This window comes from Topomyia yanbarensis, chromosome 3 (genome assembly GCF_030247195.1).
Source record: "Topomyia yanbarensis strain Yona2022 chromosome 3, ASM3024719v1, whole genome shotgun sequence".
NCBI classification, from domain to species: Eukaryota; Metazoa; Arthropoda; class Insecta; order Diptera; family Culicidae; genus Topomyia; species Topomyia yanbarensis.
Window position 1 is genome coordinate 396,076,096 of NC_080672.1, and position 22,227 is coordinate 396,098,322.

A 22,227-nucleotide genomic window follows, 5' to 3' on the forward strand; every position below is an offset into this window, starting at 1 on the left:
AGAAAAGAAACAAAAAACGAAAAACTTCAAACAAAACGGTACCAAACAAAATTATAAGTTGCGGGCTACATCAACAACATTGGCATTGGAGTGGAATGAAAATCGTTACCTCGTCCGTATCACTTCCGACCAGCAGCAGGTCGAACGGGATGGCCGCTACCAGATCGATCAGAAACCAACCGCTCAGATAATGCACCGCGATGCGACCCGGATGCGATACCACCTCATCCTGGCCGTTGACGAATGTTGTTCGAAAATTAATTAATATATCTATGACGAATGTTACATCCACTGTAGGAAGGAAAAGACAAGAAGAGAAGAGGTGAACGAATGTTCAGATTAGTGTCTGTGTGACGCTCGGCCTAGCTATTGATGAGTGATTTACATAAATAAGTTGTTCTGAAGGATTCGTAGAATGATAATTACCATGACGGACATGACCGAGACAGCTTCCGATAGCGTTCGCTATTATGTATATCGTTTAATATATAGCACAGGAAATGTTTCCGTATTATATAAAAAAAACTTCTAGCTTCTTAGCTGTCTAGATTACTATCCTTTTGATGTCGTAAGACGCAAAATAAAGAACCGCATATTCTCGAGGCAGTAATTAATCGTGATTACGATGCAAATGCGATAGAGCCATAAACGGATGCTATCATCGAGAAAAAAGGCAATATCCTAAAGCGACAGGATGATTGAATATTTATGGTGGAAAATAAAAAGGTTCATCCTTTTTTCACGAAGAAGTCCCCTAGCTCGCCTAAGTATAAAAGTTTTTTCTATATATAATAATCTAGTGCGCAAATTACCGTTCATTCTCACCTGGATCGAATTATAAGGGAACGCATGGTTGATTGTGTAGGGGATCATATTACGAAAATTGAGGCTCATCTTCATAAAGTCATCGATTAAGGTTTCTACTTCTACTCATCAGTATCAGGCTGTCGATACATTGGCTTGCTAGTCGAAGCATCTTTCAATCTTGCCATGGTCTTATCAGAAATCAGAATTTCTGTACAAAGAGGAAATCGTCCATGACCAGTTGTCATCTGAGTTGGAAACACCGTGCTGTGCGGTATCAGCAGAGGGGGAACAACTTGACAGCTCCTATACAAATCGTTGAAACCACTTTTTTGGGTTTCTGGGTCTAAAATGGCGGATCAATCTTTATGCTATATCTATTCCGACAATACGTTAGTGTCGGTTTCTGAAGAGGCGAAGCCGAAACGCAACATAGTATGAAATAAGGATTTGTGCCCTCCTGTACAAAGACTGGTTCTTACCAACAAATTTTCACCCTAGTGAGAAATTTTGGTTTTTACCAAATTTTCCTCCTTAGGGTGAAATATAGCATAGTGCTTTCGCATAGGCCTGCTAAGCCAAATGATAATCACAAAACTAAATGTATTTAAGATTAACGACAAAGTTTGAGAGTTGTCATATGCGAAAGGTATTTCAAGGGCGACGGGAGAAGAAAAAGTTCACACTAGAAGCGCACTCAAATCAAATCATGCATTTTACATTTTACATTTTACATTCGGCACAATTTGTAATCCTTTTATGAAACTCCAAAATGACGAATTAACTTGTTTGTACTTATATTAAATTATTACGCTGTTTTGAAATGATCTTGATTACCGCTTCCGAATGTAAATAAAGAAAACAAGTTCGTAAAAGATGTCACGGAATTATTTTCTCGCATAAAAATTTACAGTATCGCAATTTGTGGACGGTGTTCTATGATGGCGACATCATTCGAAACACGGTGGTTTCATGCAACTTAGGCTAAACGTCAAGTTGCGGGAGGGTTAAGTATCAACAACGCGCAAACACAAATTACACATAGTGTTTTTCCGTGTTTTTCGCGACATCCGCGCTCGAATTGTGGACGAATAGTCGAGTGAAGTGGTTCTCCAGTGACAAACGTTGAAAGTTTCATAAAAATCGGTGAAGAAACGGCCGAATTAAGTGGTTTTCAGTTTACCCACGCGGTAATATAAACACAACAAACAGCCATCGCTGCGGCTGCCCGGCCGTACCCGGCCGAGTTTTCATTCACTCGCTGGGAGAGTTACGATGCACTGAACGAAAAATTTTCATTGAGTTAAAAAAGTTGCGAAAAGTTTTCGAAAATTAGTGAAATATTTTAGACTTGTTATTGGGTGGTATTGAAGGTTGTGATACAGTGCGCATCAAAAGTTGGGCGCTACAGTGCGTGCCAAAAGAGTGGGAACGGTGAAAAAATAGAAAAAAAATAGAATGTGATTTTTTTCTCCCCTTCCGCGTTGGAGTCGTTAAAGGTAACGGAGAGGCCGCAGAACAAGCAGTATTAATACTGCTCACGTACGGTGTGTCCCAAAATAGTGGGAACACCTTGGAATAATCGACATTGAAGGGGCAAATAAGGTAGGATCTTTCTTTTTTTATTGTTTTTTGTCCATTTGGGGGTGGTATCGGGTGACCGTGCCAAAGAGTAGTTTCCAACGTCTGGTGGTGTAATCCAAGATGGCGGCCGCTAGTAGCGGTGACCCGGGAGGGTCAAATACGAGAAGATTGCCGGACTATTTGGACCCGACGAACAAATTCGGCGAGTTAACGTTTCTGCAGTTGACAGGCAAAGACGGTGTACCATTGCCTAGAAACCCGTTCATCATCGGTAAATTGGTAAAGGTTGTCGCTGGAGGTCCAATCGAAGGTGCGAATACCGAAGGGACACGGTATACCCTTCGAGTTCGGAATCCTGCCCAAGTTGCTATGTTGCAGAAAATGAACCAGCTCATTGACGGCACTGAAGTAGTGGTCGAAGCTCATCCGCATCTGAACGTAAGCAGATGCGTCATTTCCTGCTACGATCTGATTCTGATAGAAGAGAAGGATTTTTTACAAGAAATTATAAGCCAGGGAGTGATTCGTGTACAGCGAATTACACGAAAGGAAGCTGAGAAGAGAGTGAATACGCCAGCGCTAATCTTGACCTTCTGCAAGACCACATACCCGGAATACATAAAGATCGGTTTGCTTACGTTCCTACTCGCCCATACTTCCCGAACCCGATGCTTTGTTACGGATGCTTCAACTACGGTCATACAAGCGTTCGATGTCCTGGTCCTCAACGATGCTTTAATTGCTCGAAAGAACAACACGGCGAAGAAAAATGTAAAGAAACTGCGTACTGTCGGAATTGTGAAGGCGATCACCAACCAACGAGCCGCGACTGTCCTGTTTATAAAAAAGAAATGGAGGTCATAAAAATAAAAGTCCGCGACAATCTAACATTCCCGGAAGCACGCAAACGAGCCGAACATTTAAGTAAAGGCAGCTATATGCTCTGGCCACAGCACAACCGAATGCGATCCTTAGCAAGCTGAAAGAGTTGGAACTGGAAATGAAGAAGAAGGACGAACAGATCGCAAAACTTCTGGCGAAAAGACGAAAAAATCGAACAAATGGTGGCGTACATCCATCAGATGAAACAGCAGTCCGCCTGCCAAGAAAAACTGCAGCACAGCAAAGAATAGAAGCAAACGAACCAGGCAATCGGGCCGTATCGAAATCCAGGAACAACTCACCAGCGATAAATACGAATTCGAAACGAGGAAGACCACAGAAGCAACACACCCCGTCCAGCAAACCAACGACAACCTCACCGGATAACTTGAGCCCACCACCAAAAAGAACCGCTACCACTACCACCAACGCACAGTGGTCCAGAAAGCGAAATTAGCGGGAAACAATTGTTAACGCATTCATCTTTAGGTTTAGAGATTTGGTGTCTTTGAAACATTTATTGTGCGTGACAAAATGCATCTTTTGGCTGAAACGGTTTTAGGGTGGTCCTTAAAATGTCAAAGTTGTAGACATTATTTCAAATTATAGTTCAGAGAGAATGATACTTTCTTCTGCAATATTCTAGAACAATCAATTCTGAGCAACTTTGTTGAAGATACTAACTTTGTATCTCAAACCGTTTTCATTTTATAGTGAGTTCCATATCATAACTTAGGGTGTCTCTCAAAAAAGCAGTTTTATCCGTACAGTTTTTTAATATGATTTTTCTCACAAAAGTACCCTTCAGTGTACTTTTAGAGCATTATTAGAGGCAACTTTTGCTGCAGAAAGAAAAATTTTATCTTGTCTGGTTTAAAAGTTATACTTAATTTTCACTTAAAAATACGCCCTTTTCAAATGTCGATATCTTAAAAGGGGGCAAACGAAAATTGATAATTTTGATTGCATTTGAAAGGCTGTACTTTTGCCTACAATATATTGAAAAATTGGAGAACGCTTTTTTGTCTTTATCAAATAAATCAAATTTAAGTAAAAGCATTTTTGCGTATAATCCTACAGCGCTCATATTAAAAAGTATTTGTTTTACGCGGATTCTGTGAATTCTTGTCAAGACTTTTCAAGGATCGCATACATTTACAGGATTTTCATATTGCAAATAGGGTGATGACCCTATTTTGGGCTCACTCGTTAGGGTGGCGCACTCTATCATTAATTACTCGACCTATGTACAATCGTTGAAATGCATATAAATTATGATCAATGCGTTAGGGTCAATATATTTGCTTTATTCCTGAGAACCAGTATATTAAATAACTTGTATACGAGTGCAATAGAAACTAGAATCGCTTTCCTCTTACTTTCACCCTAGCATACCACCAACAAACATAATGGAGCTATCGAAAATGCCAATATACACTTAAGTCTTTTTAAGCGGTTTTTATGCGCGCATCCCCTACATAAAAAAGCCTAAGTGTACAGTATGTAAAATAATTAAAGACACCCTCGTTCTTTTCTATTTAATCCCATTACCACTACTAGACTGCCACACTTTATTACGACGACTAACTTATTCAGTTTTTTATTTGTTGGCTGTGAAACGGTAAATCAAAAATTTTAAAAGAATGCTCATCGTACAATACAACAAACCTTTCCTATGACCAAAACTACTGAAACGATAAAGGGGTGTCTTTAATTTTTTACATACTGTTTATAGGAATTGTTGCATTCGCGCAATTCTCTGTTTTCATCTTCGTCGATGAATCTTTGATCATACCCATTAATTTTTGTAGTAGAAGATTAGTATGATGATTTAAAAATCACAATAAGCGCGTGTTTTAAAGATTACTGCTATTGTGTGTAATACTGGAAATCGTTACCAAACATCTTAGCTGCAATGAGTCGAACTCTCAGCGACAGTTCCCCATTTGATAATCAAAATCATGCTTAGTTTCTGGGTTTCAGTATTGCACTTGATGTACTCAATTAGGCGCTTTGCAGAGTGGTCTACCAAATCTACGACAGTCGTTTTAAAGTACTTGAATAATCCTCTTATTTCATTTAAAAATATTGAAAACTATGTTGAATAATTTGTTGCGTTTATATAACAGAAGGATATCAGATTTTTTTACTTGAACAATACTGTTATATGAAGGTCAATTTTGTTTTTTGGTTTAAGTGCTTTAAGTTTTGGTGCTGAAACCGTTCCTGCAAATGAACTAAATCGATTGTAAATTTGTGTAGATTTTGGGAATTCTTGGCAATAATTGGAAGCAAATTATAGGTCAAGTCATTGGTGATTGGTGGTCTTTACCCTGTCTGCATTATGAAAATTCTGCAAATGTATGTGATCCTTGAAAAGTCTTTATAAGAATTCAAAGAATCAGCGTAAAACAAATATTTTTTAATATGAGCGCTGTAGGATTATACGCAAAAATGCTTTTACTTAAATTTGATTTATTTGATAAAGACAAAAAAGCGTTCTCCAATTTTTCAATATATTGTAGGCAAAAGTACAGCCTTTCAAATGCAATCAAAATTACCAATTTTCGTTTGCCCCCTTTTGAGATATCGACATTTGAAAAGGGCATATTTTTAGGTGAAAATTATGTATAACTTTTAAACCAGGCAAGATAAAATTTTTCTTTCTTCAGCAAAAGTTGCCTCTAATAATGCTCTAAAAGTACACTGAAGGGTACTTTTGTGAGAAAAATCATATTAAAAAACTGTACGGAGAAAACTGCTTTTTTGAGAGACACCCTAAGTTATGATATGGAACTCACTATAAAATGAAAACGGTTTGAGATACAAAGTTAGTATCTTCAACAAAGTTGCTCAGAATTGATTGTTCTAGAATATTACAGAAGAAAGTATCATTCTCTCTGACCTATAATATGAAACAATGTCTACAACTTTGACATTTTAAGGACCACCCTAAAACCGTTTCAGCCAAAAGCTGCATTTTGTCACGCACAATAAATGTTTCAAAGACACCAAATCTCTAAACCTAAAGATGAATGCGTTAACAATTGTTTCCCGCTAATTTCGCTTCCTGGACCACTGTGCAACGAAACTATGGGTTATTTAGACGATTATATTGATATTACCGAGACGCCGCCTAGCCAGCCTCTTCGCTAATTCTCATTTTCATCAACGTTTGGATACCAACGACAACCCACGCACGAATACTGATCACGAGATCGGTTTGGAAGAGAAGAAAGTGTAGTACTCCTTCCAACGCAAGCACAGCAGAATGAAGGAACTATCCGGGGCCGTCATACCCCAACCCGTTGATAGTAAATTCACCTCTGTGGCCGATAGGAACACCGATTTCACCACTACAACATGCGAACCAGCCAACAAAAAAATCCGAATCGATGAACAAAAGGAGATCAACAAAACTACACAAAGTCTATCCCCAGTGTCGACCGCAGTCGGTGTTCGTGAGCATAGTGGTGTAATTAGTACGACAGCTGTTGGCACTGTGGGGCCGGACCTCTTTCAGGTCAGTTTCATGTTTGCCAACCCACTCACAGGTACTGCTGCGCTAAACGTTTTTTCAGATATAATTGGTCGGTGTTAAGTCAGACCGGACCAAGTCGCAAAACATCAAAAAGTGAGTTAATGATAGCACTGGATAAAGAATCTCTTCATCTACATTCCACTTTCACCAGATTTGAAATATGAAACAATCAACAAGAATTATAGTAAAAATTATTTTCCAATTATAATGTAAAGGATGCTGCAATTCAAACTTTAAACGCTTTTTTTTCGACATCAATGCACTGTCACTTAGTCCGGTCTGACCTAACACCGACCAATTGACAATATTTTTCACATGGATTCCTGGCACCACTCGCCGCCCTCACCCTGAGAAGGCCCATCAACAAGATCATGACCAAAGAAGCAACCAACGAAAACTAGACAGTCTTTCTCCAGTCCCGGTCGCTGTCGGTAGTTCTGGAAATAATAGTGTAGTTTTTTCGACAACTGCTGGCACTGTGGGGCTAGACGTCCCACAGGTGAGTCCCATTCCAGCTCACTTACGAACGGATTCTGTTGCGGTTTCTCCCGTTACAGATGTGACCAGCACGCATCGAACAAGTAACCGGTTTGGGGAAGAAGAGAAGAAAGTAGCTTCCCCACTTCATCATGAAGGGATCGACCGGGGGGGGGGGGGGGGGGGGGGGGTAGAGGGCTGTCCCTGCCACCCGGATATACAGCCTTCGCATTTCTCCTCCTGGCTTTCCACCGGTGAAGGCACATCGCGACCAATACCACCACGCCGGATATCATCTGATTCCACATCCACACGAACGACTACGGATGGTTGTGATAATAAATGTTTCGCACTGCAATGGAACCTTCGCGGACTTCGGACGAATGCAAATGAGCTCATACAACTTCTTGCACATTACGAGTGTAATCGCCCTACATGAAACAAAAGTGAATGAACGCATCGCTATAGCAAACTTCATTGGCAAAAACTACACTCTGTTTCTGAAATCCAACGACCGACTCTACTGGCAACACGGCGTAGGCCTCGCAATCCGTGACGATGTACCGTTTAAACGCATTGAGCTCAATACGAATCTACAGCTTGTTGCTGTACGAATCCACAAACCGTTCCAAGCAACAGTAGTATTGGTCTACATACCACCCAGCGATCAACAATGCCAGAAAGCGCTAAACGACGTTCTAGAAGGCATATAAGGTCCAGTTATGCTTCTGGGAGACTTCAACGCCCATCATCCTGCATGGGGATCACAAACAACGAATACATTTGGTCGCTTCATCGCAGAGAAAACGCTACCGAAAAAAACTCGTGATCCTGAACAGCGGTTCATCTACTCGAATCGACCCAGCAATAGGTAACATGTCAGCCATAGACCTCACATTCTGTTCCGAATCACTTCCACCGTAGTTCATCTGGCGAACTGCTCCCGACACGCACAACAGTGATCATTTTCCTATCGTGATATCCACTCCCGGGTGGTCACAACCTGAGACAAAAACACGAAAATGGAAATACGACCACGCAGACTGGGAGGCTTATGAGCGTGAGACTGCCAATGCAATATGCCAGGACGAAGAATGGGATGTAGATAGGTTCACCAAAAAAAAAAAAATAATTGCTGCTGCGACTAAGTGTATACCACAAAGTGGTGGCAAAGTTGGCCCAAAATCGGTACCCTGGTGGTGCCCAGAAGTTAAAATAGTTCTATGCTATATTTCACCCTAAGGAGGAAAATTTGGTAAAAACCAAAATTTCTCACTAGGGTGAAAATTTGTTGGTACAAACCAGTCTTTGTACAGGAGGGCACAAATCCTTATTTCATACTATGTTGCGTTTCGGCTTCGCCTCATCAGAAACCGACACTAACACATTGTCGGAATAGATTAGCGCCGGCTTGACGCAAATCCCTTAAAACTAAAACACACTATGTGTTTCAATCAAACGACTGATCAAACGTGATGTCCCGTTCGAGCAGAAGTTCTGTTTATGCCGATGAGACACAAGTGAAGCCGAAACTTGTCTTGGCTTAGCAGGCCTATGCGAAAGCACTATGCTATATTTCACCCTAAGGAGGAAATAGGCATAGGCCTGCTAAGCCAAGACAAGTTTCGGCTTCACTTGTGTCTCATCGGCATAAACAGAACTTCTGCTCGAACGGGACATCACGTTTGATCAGTCGTTTGATTGAAACACATAGTGTGTTTTAGTTTTAAGGGATTTGCGTCAAGCCGGCGCTAATCTATTCCGACAATGTGTTAGTGTCGGTTTCTGATGAGGCGAAGCCGAAACGCAACATAGTATTTAAAATAGTTATCAAGCGGCGACGTAAGCAACTAAGAGCACTATGACGCACAACCAGCGACGACTCCAGCCGAGCTGGAGCACTGGAAAGATTTCAGGAAGCAAAAGCGGTAACCCGAAAAGCGATTAAACAAGCAAAGCAGATGTCATGGGAAGAATTCGTGGAAAAGATTTCACCGAGCAGCACAACGACTGAACTATGGCGTACGGTGAATACACTGCGTAGTAACCGACAGCAGCGAACTGTTGTACTCAAGCGAACGGACGGTTTTACGGATAATCCTGTTGAAGTAGCAGAAGAGCTGGCAAATAAATACAGCGAAAAATAGGCAACCAGTAACTACCCGCAACCTTTCCAAAGGAGAAAGGAACGAGCCGAACGGCAGCGCATAGATATCTCACCAAATACCGCCGATGTGTACAATAATGACATTAGCCTAGGCGAACTACTGTGGGCGCTTGATCGAGGGCAAAGTGCATCGACGGGACTGATAAAATTGGGTACCCACTGCTACAGCGACTTCCGCTCGCGGTAAAAACAACGCTACTAGGGATATATAACGATATTTGGCACAGCGGTATCTTTCCAGCCAGTTGGCGCACCGCTATTATCGTGCCAATCCGGCAACCCAACTGTAATGGCAACAGACCCGAAGACGTTCCGTTCTGGACGCGGAATAGATTCGTACTTTGCAGAACTCGAGAGATCACTTCCGATGGACAATGAACACTGTCTGATCGCTTCGCTGGACCTCTCCAAAGCGTACGATACTACCTGGCGTACGTACCCTTAAAACGTGGAAAATCCGAGGTCGTATGTTCAATATGTTGCAGAGCTTCCTCTCTGAACGGACGTTTCAGGTACGAGTAGGATGGCACCTGTCGCACCAGCACTGTTTGGAAAACGGAGTTCCACAAGGCTCCGTATTATCGGTCGCCCTATTTCTGGTCGCTGTGCCGCATATATTCCGGGTAGTTCCGATTGGAATAGATGTGCTCCTATACGCCGACGACATACTGCTAGTGATTCGACGACGCAAAACGGAATCATTTCATCGAAAACTACAGGCCGCAGTGAAAGCAGTTGACAAATGGGCAAAAAGCATTGGATTTACAATATCCGCTACGAAGTCCCAAATTTTTTACTGTAGTCCCAACGCTCGTCGCGATCCCAAGCGCAATATAACCATCGACCGTGTAATCGTCCCGAGAACTAATCTATTGAGAATTCTCGGTATCACACTGGACCGAACCTTGAACTTCAAAGCCCACTGCATGGCAACAAAGAAATCGTGTGAATCTCGACTCCGCATTCTAAAGACAATCGGAGCAAAACTCCCGCGTGGTAACCGAAAAAGGCTACTAGAAATCGGATCGGCTATCGTTACATCGAAACTGCTGTATGGAGTTGGTTTGGTAAGCTGAGGAGGACAGGCACCCCTTCAGATCCTTACACCAGTGTATAATCGCACAATCCATTATGCGTCCGGCGCCTTTGTACAAACCCGATCTTATCGATATTGGCAGAGGCAGAGACTCTTCCATTTGATCTGCTAGCAACACAGTGTATTTCGCGAATCGAAATCCGTATGCTGGAAAAGGATAGTAGCAACGATGATCTCCCACCCGTACGCCGAACGTCGGACCACATCCAACAGCTTACGGGAACAGTGCTCCCGAGTGTAAAACAACTTAAAAGACGAAGCGATCGAGCGTGGTACATACCCAGGCCGATGATACTATGGGCCATAAAGAAAATTGTGCGAACGTGTGACCCGCCAGAGAAAGTTAGACCAATCGTCCAACAGCTACTAGACAGTCGTTTTAGGAATTCAACCATCATTTACACCGATGCCTCGAAATCCGGCAATACGGTTGGCGCAAGCCTCTATGCAAACGGTATCGCGATGAATTCAAGCCTTCCACAATTATACAGCGTCTTTGCGGCGAAGGCATTCACCTTAAAAATGGCTGTCAGCATCCCCAATATAAACGGCGAAATAGTGATTCTAACGGATTCAGCAAGTTGTTTATTGGCCCTTGAAGCCGTTAAATCAAAGCACCCCCTGATCCAGGAAGTGGAATCAATAGTACAGAACAGGAAAATTCGCTTCTGTTGGATCCCTGGTCACGCTGGAGTAAGAGGAAATATCGAAGCAGACCGCCTCGCAAACAATGCACGTGAGGACGTACCAGCTAACCATCCAGTGCCAGCAGACGATTTGATGAGAAGTATCAAATTACTGATACGACAGCACTGGGACAAAATATGGTATGACTCCAGAGATGTGAAACTTCGTGAAATCAAATCCAGCACGATACGATGATCGAGCCAACGCCGCAGACCAACGAGTCCTCACACGACTGCGAATTGGGCATACCCGAATGACACACGCATTCCTCCTTATGAGAGATCCGCCGCTAAGGCGCGAATCATGTGGGGTTACAGTCGATGTCCGACATGTACTGATGCACTGCAGAAAGTATGAAAATGAGAGGCAACAACAGGAAATCGACACAACTAATCTTCACACATCATTAGGAGAAGGAGAACAGAAAGAGCAAAATGTCTTACAATTCCTGCGTAATACTGGGTTATACAAAATGATATAAACAAATGAAATGTAAATATGAAATGAAATGTAAGTCTTACACTTTAATAGACACGAATGCACTGTTCTGAGCGGTGTGAAGTGTCCAGAGTTAAAAATAATCGAATCTGTTTTTTGACGACTGAAAATGAACCTGATGCGACTCGCGGTGAATAGAAAAAATATTCATTCAAATATCCATGTTAATCATTCAGTTGAATATCGTACAATATATTCATTCACTAATTATCTAGGAAAATGTTTTCAAATGCCGGTGAAGCAACTGAAACAACAATCATCATCGCTTACATTGTACCAGGGCCTACTTTGATGCGTTTGATTCGTTACTGCACGGTCGCTTCGTGTAATAATCGGAAACGAATGAAAATCTGCATGGATGAATGGGCGGTTTGTTCGTTTGACGTTTTCAGCTGCGTCGCTGAATATTGAAAATGAATGCGGCTGAATATGATCAATTTTCATTCAATGAATTTGAATATTTTTAACTCTGGAAGTGTCTCTAATAAACAACAACAACAACATGGCCAGTTGTTTGCGTGTGAACAGAAGTAGTTGTGAAATTTAAAACGGACCATATTCATGGTCTTTTTAAAGGGTTGTGCGAAGTTTGAGCCCATGACAATTTGCTCGGGATTACAACCCTAGCTTAACTGGCTGTTTATTAATGTTAAAGACTGTTATCTTTCTCATGGTGAATGCTGCAATGTTCTGGTAGCAAACTCCTTCTTAGGAAATTTCTTGAGCGTTTTTTCAAAAAGACATATCTGCAATGAGTTACTCTCTTTGTTTACTTTCTCTTCTGTTAATAATTCGGTCGCTTTAACATTTATCCCTCAACTCTTTGCATAATATGCTAGTTAAAACCACCGTCTTTCGATCTATACTGTAAAATAAGGGAAAAATGTTATAGTGACGCCGTAAAAATCGAAAGAGAAAGTAAACAAAGAGAGTAACTCATTGTAGATATGTCGTTTTGAATAAAAGCTCTAGATTTCTCAGGTGTGTGTCATCCACAACATGTATACTACTTAGGAAGCGAACTTTTCAATGAGGAAAGTTTATTTTCCGAAATGATTTTTATTAGGATAGGCAAATTATTATAATTAATTAATATCAACAGACACAGTGTGGTCCTAATGATAATTTCTTAATCTATTTAAAAAGTCAACATGTAATCTGCTACGTGGAATGTGAAGATCGAACTCGGATGACACTCTGTTGAAGGTCCGCTGCAAACCAATGATGGCACCGTTTACTCCATAGTTAGTCCGGCGAAGAGGTAATCGGAGGAATAAATTATTGCGAAGGGCGCGAGGGCGAACATTCATATTTATCGCACTGAGAAGCTCGGGGCAGTCAATTCGATCTTGCAAAATATCCGAAATTGTCATAGCACGGAATAGATCCCGTCGCACTTGCAATGTATCGAGTCCAATAAGCAAACCCCGGCTTTCATAACTTGGCAGCTGGTGAGGGTTGCTCCAAGGCAATCGACGAAGGGCAAACCGAACAAATCTGCGCTGTACTGTCTCAATTCGATGGACACCGTTGAGATAATGAGGGTTCCACACAACTGAACAATATTCCAGAGTTGATCGAACGAGTGAGCAGTAGAGAGATTTCAAGCAGTAAATATCTGAAAAGTGCGGGTATTACGATAATAGACAGAAGCTCATACAGACAACTGGGTCTTTTCACACTTGAAGTATCTAGAAGTGATGCTGTTGGAATTAAGTTTTTCAAACAGGCAAAACATTTATCAACAAAATTTCTCTGTCCATGAATTTCAGCCAGCAAATTTCCATCTAGTTTGAACAAAAACCAATGTACATACTGCAGTCACCATTAAATTATTTTCGAAGATAAAAGTCAAATTGGAACGATATTAATTATGTATTTATTCGATTTGGTAAACAAAATTGTGTGGATGTGGGATTTGGAATTGCTGTCGTTCGAGAGTTTAGAAATTGAAATAAAAATTAAGCTCTTCGATTCCCATAAACGCATTTTTGGTTAAACCCATTTTGAAAGGTCAGTTTACACTCAATAATTTGTCTGTCATATTCTGCATCAGAACGCGTCAAATTTTTCGAAAGAATGTGGTTTGATTCGTTCCGATTCTCTTTCTGTCTTAATTACGAGTGCTAATAACATTTGTTCGAAAATTCAATTTTTACTGAAAAAAGCAATTGCCACAAAACAATGAATATTTTATCGCCGCTCAACTTACCTATTAAATCAATTATCACAATTGGGTCGTCCGCGTACTTGCGGTTCTTCCTTTGATTAAAGTCAGGTTCGTTCAGCAAAAATGCTGCTACGTACGGGGTAAATATTGCTGTATACATAACTAATATTAATATAATCCAGTCCCACACCGCCTTGAACGGAGAGTAGTGCAGTATTGTCCATTTGTGAACACGTGGACTCTGTAGTTTGTATTCCGGTAGTACATCGGCGCCGAGCGATAGGACCTGGGTCGGAGGAGAAAAAAGAACAGAAAGAGAGAAAGAGAAAAAAAAGTACGCCGAGATTAGTAGAGTTCATTAACGGTAGGTGGCGCCTGCGGCTATCAATACATGTTGGCTTCCGTTCAGGGGAAAACGGAAGCCCAACATGGGGTTGGACGCTCGAAGCGTCCGACCGAAAGCATCGACCGAAGCAGATTAATAATTAAACCGATATTGATTGCTCATCTACTGTGGGGAATAGTTTCCGGTTTGGCGATGAGCCAAATTATATTGGGTAAACGGAGGAGCTGCGCTCCAATCAGGTTGCTAACGATATAAAATGTACATAAATCCGGTGTACTCAACTCGGAACTACAGTTGTTTGATCTAGATTTCTAATTTTTGTGTCAATTGCGGTTAATGGAGCCGAACTAGTTTACCTGGCAGACGTGGATCGGTTATTTATGTTCTGAAAACAAGTAGAGAAAAGTGGTGATACGACACTTTTTTTATCGTAGAATATATGCAACGAAGCCATTTAAACATTTCGGCTTTGAAGCTTAACCGAAAGTAACGACAAAAAAAATGCCAACTGGTGTAGAATTTATAGCTGGAAAATGCCTTCATTCCGTGAGGAAGGGTAAGCTAGAATAATGAACGAGATATATTTTTTGCGGCTTGAAACTGGAACTTTCCAAGCGAGGCTATTTATTATGAAATGCTGCCGTAGGGATTATGTTGCTATGTTGCTCAGTGGCCACAAATAACAATAGATCAAATTGAAAAAAGAGAGTAAGACAAATAACGCATTCAACGTTACTTTACCAATGTAGTAAGGATGAATGCCAAAAAACTGGTTTGTCTTATGCAGTTATTCAGATAAGATCCATTTTAGAACTGAACTTGACTGATAGGTTATCTGCAATGCAGAAGTGAACTGGCTACTAATACGTAAGCAGATGACTCAAACGCTGGTTCGTATTATATGACAATAAGCAGCACATTGGAAAGCGCCAAAAATTTGAAATTACGAACATCTTCTTTTATTTGTGCATTTAGTAAATAATAAATAACGGACGTCACATGGTGATATCTGACGGAAATAATGAAAGGTGATGCACTTTTCACCGGGTCAGAGACCTTTCGAAAAGAGCGTATTGTATATATTTTTTTTCAAAAACCATAACTCAACATCGGTTTATTGTATTAAAACCATGGGTCATTCGCCTTGCAAAAAATGCATATTAAATTTCGTTTTATATAGGATATGAAATTAGCGTCCCAAGTTACCCGAAAACACATGGTTCGAAGCAATTCGAAAAAAAATCGTTAACCACCCTGTTGGTTAGTGAATGTAGTTAAACATTCCACTGAAATGCTCAAAAAGTTTTGTTCCAAAAATTGAAGTAAATGTATTTTTCAATGTCAAGTTAATATTCAAAAATAAATTCCACATTCTAAAATTATTCGAACTCTTCTTATTTAACCCATTAAAGCTATTGATAATTTTTAGAGTACCATAATGAAATGTAACTCAATTTATTCCAACATTGAAAATAAATGCAGCCCACCATAATTACTATAGAAAAAAAATTTGACCCCAAATAAGTAGTTCAGTCATTTTCTAGAACACTTTATAACCAAAACAAGAATTTGACGCACTAAAATTTCTTTGAAAAAAATATGAACCTTCACAACAATCCTAATGAGTATTAAAGCTTTTTTTTTTCTTCTAACAATTGTTAGATTTGATAAAATAAATATTTTTGAGCCACCCTAATGAATAGTAAATGTTTCTTTTTAATTTGTTTTAATGTCTAAAAAGAATTCGAATTACATAATTACAAAAAATAATCTTATTTGAACCAATACGATAAAGTTTAGTCCAACTTTTGTTCCAAGCCGAGCCACTGTGCATGCGGGGCTCAGTATGACTACGAAGAACAAGAAACTCGAGTAACCAACGAGGAGCTGATAGTGGTACCAAAAGCCTTGGGAACCAAGAAGGCACCACACGCAGAAAAAATTAGCATATTTAAACCAAAAATATGTGTTATTGAATCCAATCATTTATTGTTTATCACTTTAACAAACAAACTTATTGGTTTGAAAATATTTTTTTATTAGAACAACAACAAATTTTTGCTTTCAATAAATACATTTTTAGTATCAATAATTTTCTTTTAATTTCAATAAAATAATTATTGAAAAACGGAACGATAATTTTGTTTTATTGAAACAACAAATAAATTTTCTTGAATTCAATAAATAATTTTATTGTCTCCCGACCAATAATTTAATTTATTGAATTTAATGTATAATTTTATTGAACCTACAAATCTTTTTTCTGCGTGCAGGACCAGACGATATACTCAACGTAATTCTTAAAACAGCAATCCCAGATATGTTTAGGACCGCGTTGCAAAAGTTTATCGACGATGGTAACTGCCCCGACATCTGGTAGCGACAAAATATGGTGTTGCTGCCGAAGCCCTAGACAAGCTCCCTGGAGATCCTTCAGCATACAGGCTGATATGCCTATTGGATATGGTGCTTGAAACAGTAATCCTTAACATGTTTACAACATACACGGAGGCAGAGATTAGCCTATCCAATATGCAGCTCGGCATCCGGAAAGGTAGATCCACCGTGGACACCATACGAACGGTCATGAAAACCTAGGAAGCTGCGCAGAAGCAAAGGAGAGGACTAAACCGTTACTGCGGAGTGGTTACGCTGGATATAAAAAAGGCGTTCGACATCCCTAGTTGGGCTGAAATCGCCGATTCGCTGCACAGACTACGAGTTCCCGAGTACTTCTGTAGGATTTTGAAGAGCAACTTTCAGAAGCAACAACTGATGATCTACGAAACTGGCACAGGAAAAAGAAGTGTAACCGTAACAACGGGGATTTAACAGAGTTCCGTACTCGGTCCAACTTTTTGGCATGTATGTACGACGGTGTGTTGAAGCTGTGCCTCCCCAGGGGCGTGAAGATTGTCTGTTTTGCGAGCGGATTGGTACTCCTAGTGATACGCGAATCACTAAAGGTAGTAGAAGTACTCGCCACGGAAGCGAGAGATACTGCGGAAGACTTGATGCGTGAGAGAAAGCTGGCGTTAACTCACCACAAAACCAGGGTGGTTTTGGTAAGCAACCGAAAGGCAGTGCAGCAAGCGAAAGTGTCGGAGTGTCGGTTGGAGAGTGTATCATCAACTCAAAGAGAGAAGTTAGACAACTGGGAGTGATGATAGACGACTGGCTAAGCTTTGATAGCCACATCGCCCACGCATATCTCGGATCATGCCCAATAATTCGGTGAACAGTAGCAGTAAAAAGCGACTACTGGCGAGTGTCTCCACATAGCTGCTCAGAAACCTGTGTGGGTGGCGGCACTACAGACGAAGTGGAACATATCTCGGCTGACCAGCACGTTCAGGTTGATGGCCAACCGGGAGGACCGATACCCATAAACCTTCTACTCGAAGAAACTAGCGAGTGGTAAAGGAATCGAGGCACGAGAGGAGTCTGTAAACGCGCCCGAGCTGATAGCTCAAGTAAGCGGCAAAATCAGCAGGATAACGCAATAAACTGTAGATGGACCCATGAACTTGCGGTGATGCAGAGGAAACGTCTGAGCACGTGGTCTTCGAATTCCAGCGATTCGAGGACGAGCAAAACCAAATAAGAACCATTGCGGTGACGACTTCAACATGAACAATATTTACCGAAGAATGTGTGCGGATGAAGAAAAATGGGACGCGGTGAATAGAACAGTCATTCCGAGCATCTCAACGTTACAACGAAACTGGCGAGATAAGCAACGATCAGCAACATAGCAGTACAGGGCTTCGGATCGTCAAGACACTGATGAACTGGAAATGACACCGGAATCGCTGGAGCGACCTTGGCATTCGTCAAATCAGTCAGCTGATGAGACCGGAGTAAGCTAGATCCAGCGCCGGGGACTAGACTGGGCGCCTGTATCGCCGACGATAGGTCATCGGGGCACCTGAGAACCGGAAGTAATCCTCCATCCGGAATCTTAGGACTGATCTCGGCTCCTAACCGACCAGCATCGAAATAACGGGTTTTGAGAGAACTTTACACTTTGGGAAATTTTTCCATCGGAGTAGGCTAGGACCACAGCTGGGGACTAGTTCGAAAAAAATATGAAGTATCACCGGCAAATGGTCGTCGGGGTGCCTGTGCACTGGTAGTCACCATCCACCCAGAATCGCAACATGGACCTCGGCATCTGCTGCGGGTTGCGAAATAGCACGACCAGCTAGACCTCGAATCAACCGAAATACATGAGCACATACTCGCATCCACCCCCCCCCCCCCCCCCCAGTATTCATTTTAAGTGGAATCCGTAAGGATCAGGACTCCTTGGTGGAAGTTTGAGGGTAGGGTTGACAGTTATCTTCTCTGTTCACAGTCTCTCACTATGGTACACGATGGGCGAAGTCGGTAGTATGGTCTATCTACTGAACATGTGCTGGGTCGGAGTAAAAGTTTTACCACCAAGTAAAAACAAAATACATTTGGGACCAACTGCGAGTTGAGGAGTCTTGCAACGATATGGTGCGGTTTGGACAGCATTGAGCTTTGCTAAACCTCTAAAATGCCATAATGCCGAATGCAACTTCAACGAAGTGAGTCGCCTGTGTCGCTTCTGCTAAAATTCTATCAAAGACTAAGGATCTTCGCAATGAAAAAACCATAGACGGGGTGCTAACCAGCACATCAGGATTCACATCAATAACATGATTACGACATACTGACCATGGCGAATATCAATGGACAGGACACGGGTCACGAATTGGACGACGATTTTGGGATGACAGGTATGCTGTCATACTCCCTGAGTAAGGAAGGATGCCACCGACTTGAAATAGCGAGTGGGCCAACAGCACGGTTGCCTCCGTCCCATCAAAACCATGACAGGTCTCCGGGTGCGTTTAAAACTCGACACCAATTAGTTGGTGGTACTAGGTACTGGTGGACTATTCCCGATTTTATGCCGAACCGGCATTAAATACTACTTATCATGAAGGATAGTGTCAACCCTAGCATGACCTCCCTCCTTGCAAAGATAATCATGGGATCTAAAGAGGTAAATACGTATAACGAGTGGAGATAGCGGTCCGGAGTTGGAACCCAACAACACAATTGAGAAAGAGCAATAAAGGCGCACATATGGAGTAGGTGCGGCGAATCCGTTCGCCAGAGGTGGTTTGGTGAGGTCACCGCCACCAGCAGCAGCTGAAGTTATCCAGCGAAAGCAGGAGGAAGGGAAGCAGCAGCAACAGTTCCAGCGGCAACAGTCGTAGCAACAACAGCAGCCAGAGCAGAGCGGGGTGAGCAATACCCCACAAAAGTAGGAAATAGTGACAGCGAAGCGCTTGATAGAGGAGCTCCACAAGTTTGTGGATGCGAGAAGCAATGTCCATAAGGATATTAAGGAAATGGTTCTAAGAATTCGAAAGGCGTTAGTGTCTGCTGTGAAGGAGTATGACACGGGAACGCTGAGAACTGATGTAGCTAAGCAAGTATTGGCGTCGGTTAAGGCTACTATCTTCCTAGCCCCTCCGAAGCAAGAGAAGGAGAAGCTGATTGGAGTGGAGAACACGGCAATTTCCGTGACTCCAAAGAGGGCAAGAACCTCACCAGGATACGGAAGACCGAAGGGAAGGACGCCACTCAACCGGGAGAAAGCTGGAGTACTGTTGTAGGTTGGAAGGAGAAACACGGGAAACAGCAAAAGCGGAAGGAATAGAGAAATGTTGAGCAGCAGAGGCTAGGAAAGCTAGAGGAGGTGCACTGGGTAGGAGCTGAGAGATGCACTGAAGCAGCAGTGTAACATGGGCCAGGTGCACATGACAATCCGGTTAAAAAGGGGGTACGGAGGAACTCAGACAGCAATGATTTGTTTATCGGTAACCGCTACTGACAAGGTGATGGAGGTAGACAAAGTTACGGTTGGATGGTCAAGAAGTCCATTGAGAGTCGTTCCACGAGTGAATAAACAAGCGGAGAAATGCTTGAAGTGTTTGGGCTTTGGACATTTGGCTGGGGCCCGCAAAGGCCCGAATGGATCCGGGATATGCTGGAAATGCGGGAAGAAGGGCCATCTTGCGAGAGACTGTACGCAGAGGCCGTCCTGCCTACAAGTAAGTGATTGGAGATAACCCAGATAAATCTAAGTCACTGTGACACTGCACAGCAACTGTTGTGGCAGTCTACGACAGAAACTATGTGCGAAGCCGCTTCGATTGCAGAGCCGTATCAAGTCCCACCTTGATAACGGTAACGCGATGGTGGATAGATCGGGAACGGTAGCGATACAAGCTATGGGCCCAATCCCCATTCAAAAAGTGGTAGCACGCTCATACGAAGGTTTCGTGATCGCCAAAATCAACGGCGTCTTCGTGTGCAGCTGTTACGCTCCTCAGCGGTGGACAATGGAGTAGTACAGCCTGATGCTGGAGACGTTAATCGAGCAGGTGATCGGTCGGAAGCCGGTAGTCATTGGTGGTGACTTTAACGTCTGAGCTGTGGAGTGGGGCAGTAGAGTAACCAACACAAGAGCGAATATCCTGCAGGAAGCTCTAGCGAAGTTAGACGTACGATTGTGCAATGAAGGTTCCGTTAGCACATTTCAGAGGGACGGGAGGGAGTCCATCATCGACGTCACATTCTGTAGCCCTTCATTGATGGCGAACCGTATCGGACAACGGGACCCTGCTGCAGCACGAAGAAGGATAAGCGGCGAGCGAAAGTAGAAGACGAAAGCCTTCAACAAAGATTTCTTCGCTGAGGCTCTGCGGCCGGAAAGCGGGACCGAGAACGTAGGTGTGACTGATCAAACAAGAAGGATTTTTTTATTTAGTTCGTTTATTTGATAGGCACAAATGCGTTAGCTTGGCGGTGCCAAATTCTTTTGTTTTTTACATTTTAAATACTTAAAATTAGGAGGTTACAATGTTCAGATTTTTTTATATTGAGAGAAAGAAGAACAAGAAGGATTGTGACGCCACAATGCCGCGAAAACGAATAGACGGCGTTTAGCTTACTGGTGGAACGAGACGCTCTGTACGCTATGCAACACTTTTCTCAGAGCTAAAGGGCGGGTTCAGAGAGCAGTATCGGGGCCAGATAGAGGGGAGGCAAGGCAGCTTTTCGGGAAGATAGGGCCGCTTAAAAACGGGAGATCGACCCTAGCAAGTCAGATTGCTAAGGAGCTGTGCTGAGAAGAAGACAACAATCTCTGGGACACGCGTACTGTGTCATGATGGCAAAAATGAAGATAATCGTTGAGGTCTCTTCCAGAAGCACGATCCGACTACCTGGCAGCCGATACTGTACGGCGTAGAAGAATCGGCAAGCGGATCGACGAGTGATTAATGGCGTGCTCGCAGAAGCGTCGAGACGACTGAAATCAAAGAAAGCCCACGTTCTGATGAAATGCGTGGTACTGAAAGCTGCGATTCTGTCGTAACCGGACAAGTTCAGGACGGTGGTGCAAAAGTGTTTAAATGAAGTCAACTTCTCCGAAATGAGAAAGTACAGAAGCTGGTGTTGTTACCGAAGCCAGGCAAACCACCGGGCGTTCCGGCATCGTATAAGCTAATACATCTGCTGGATACACTCGGAAAACACCTGGAAGGAATTATCCTTAACAGGCTGACGAAAGGAGCAGCAACAGTGGATGCAATTGCGACAGTGCTGGAGAGAGCGGAGAAGGCATCTAAACGGAAGCGAAGAGACGATCGATACTTCGCTGTGGTCACGATAGATGTGAAGAATGCATTTAAACGTGCCAGCCGGGAACCATCGCTGCCGCACTCCACAGAATGATGATCCCCGACTATCTAAGCCGGATTGTGAAGAGCTACTTCCAGAACAGAGAGCTGCTGTACGAGACGAAAGAAGGGCTGAAGTCAATGCGAGTGACAACGGGTATTGCTCAGGGCTACATTCTTGGTCGAAGTCTTTGGAACGGGATGTACGATGGGGTCTTGACGCTGTGGCTCTCCAGGAAAGTGAAAATCGG

General features: G+C 42.4%; 1 protein-coding gene across 9 annotated transcripts in view; it reads right to left on the bottom strand.

Annotated features, from left to right (window-relative positions):
* The window catches only part of LOC131693080 (potassium voltage-gated channel subfamily H member 6), a 457,523-nt gene that overhangs the window by 101,747 nt on the left and 333,549 nt on the right, over positions 1 to 22,227 (bottom strand). For all 9 annotated transcript variants that reach the window (XM_058980601.1, XM_058980599.1, XM_058980603.1 and 6 more), the window contains 2 exons: positions 13,949 to 14,192; positions 110 to 291 (listed from right to left, as the gene is read on the bottom strand). In XM_058980601.1, the coding sequence (XP_058836584.1) occupies positions 110 to 291; positions 13,949 to 14,192 (426 nt within the window). The remainder of the gene's footprint in view (positions 1 to 109; positions 292 to 13,948; positions 14,193 to 22,227) is intronic.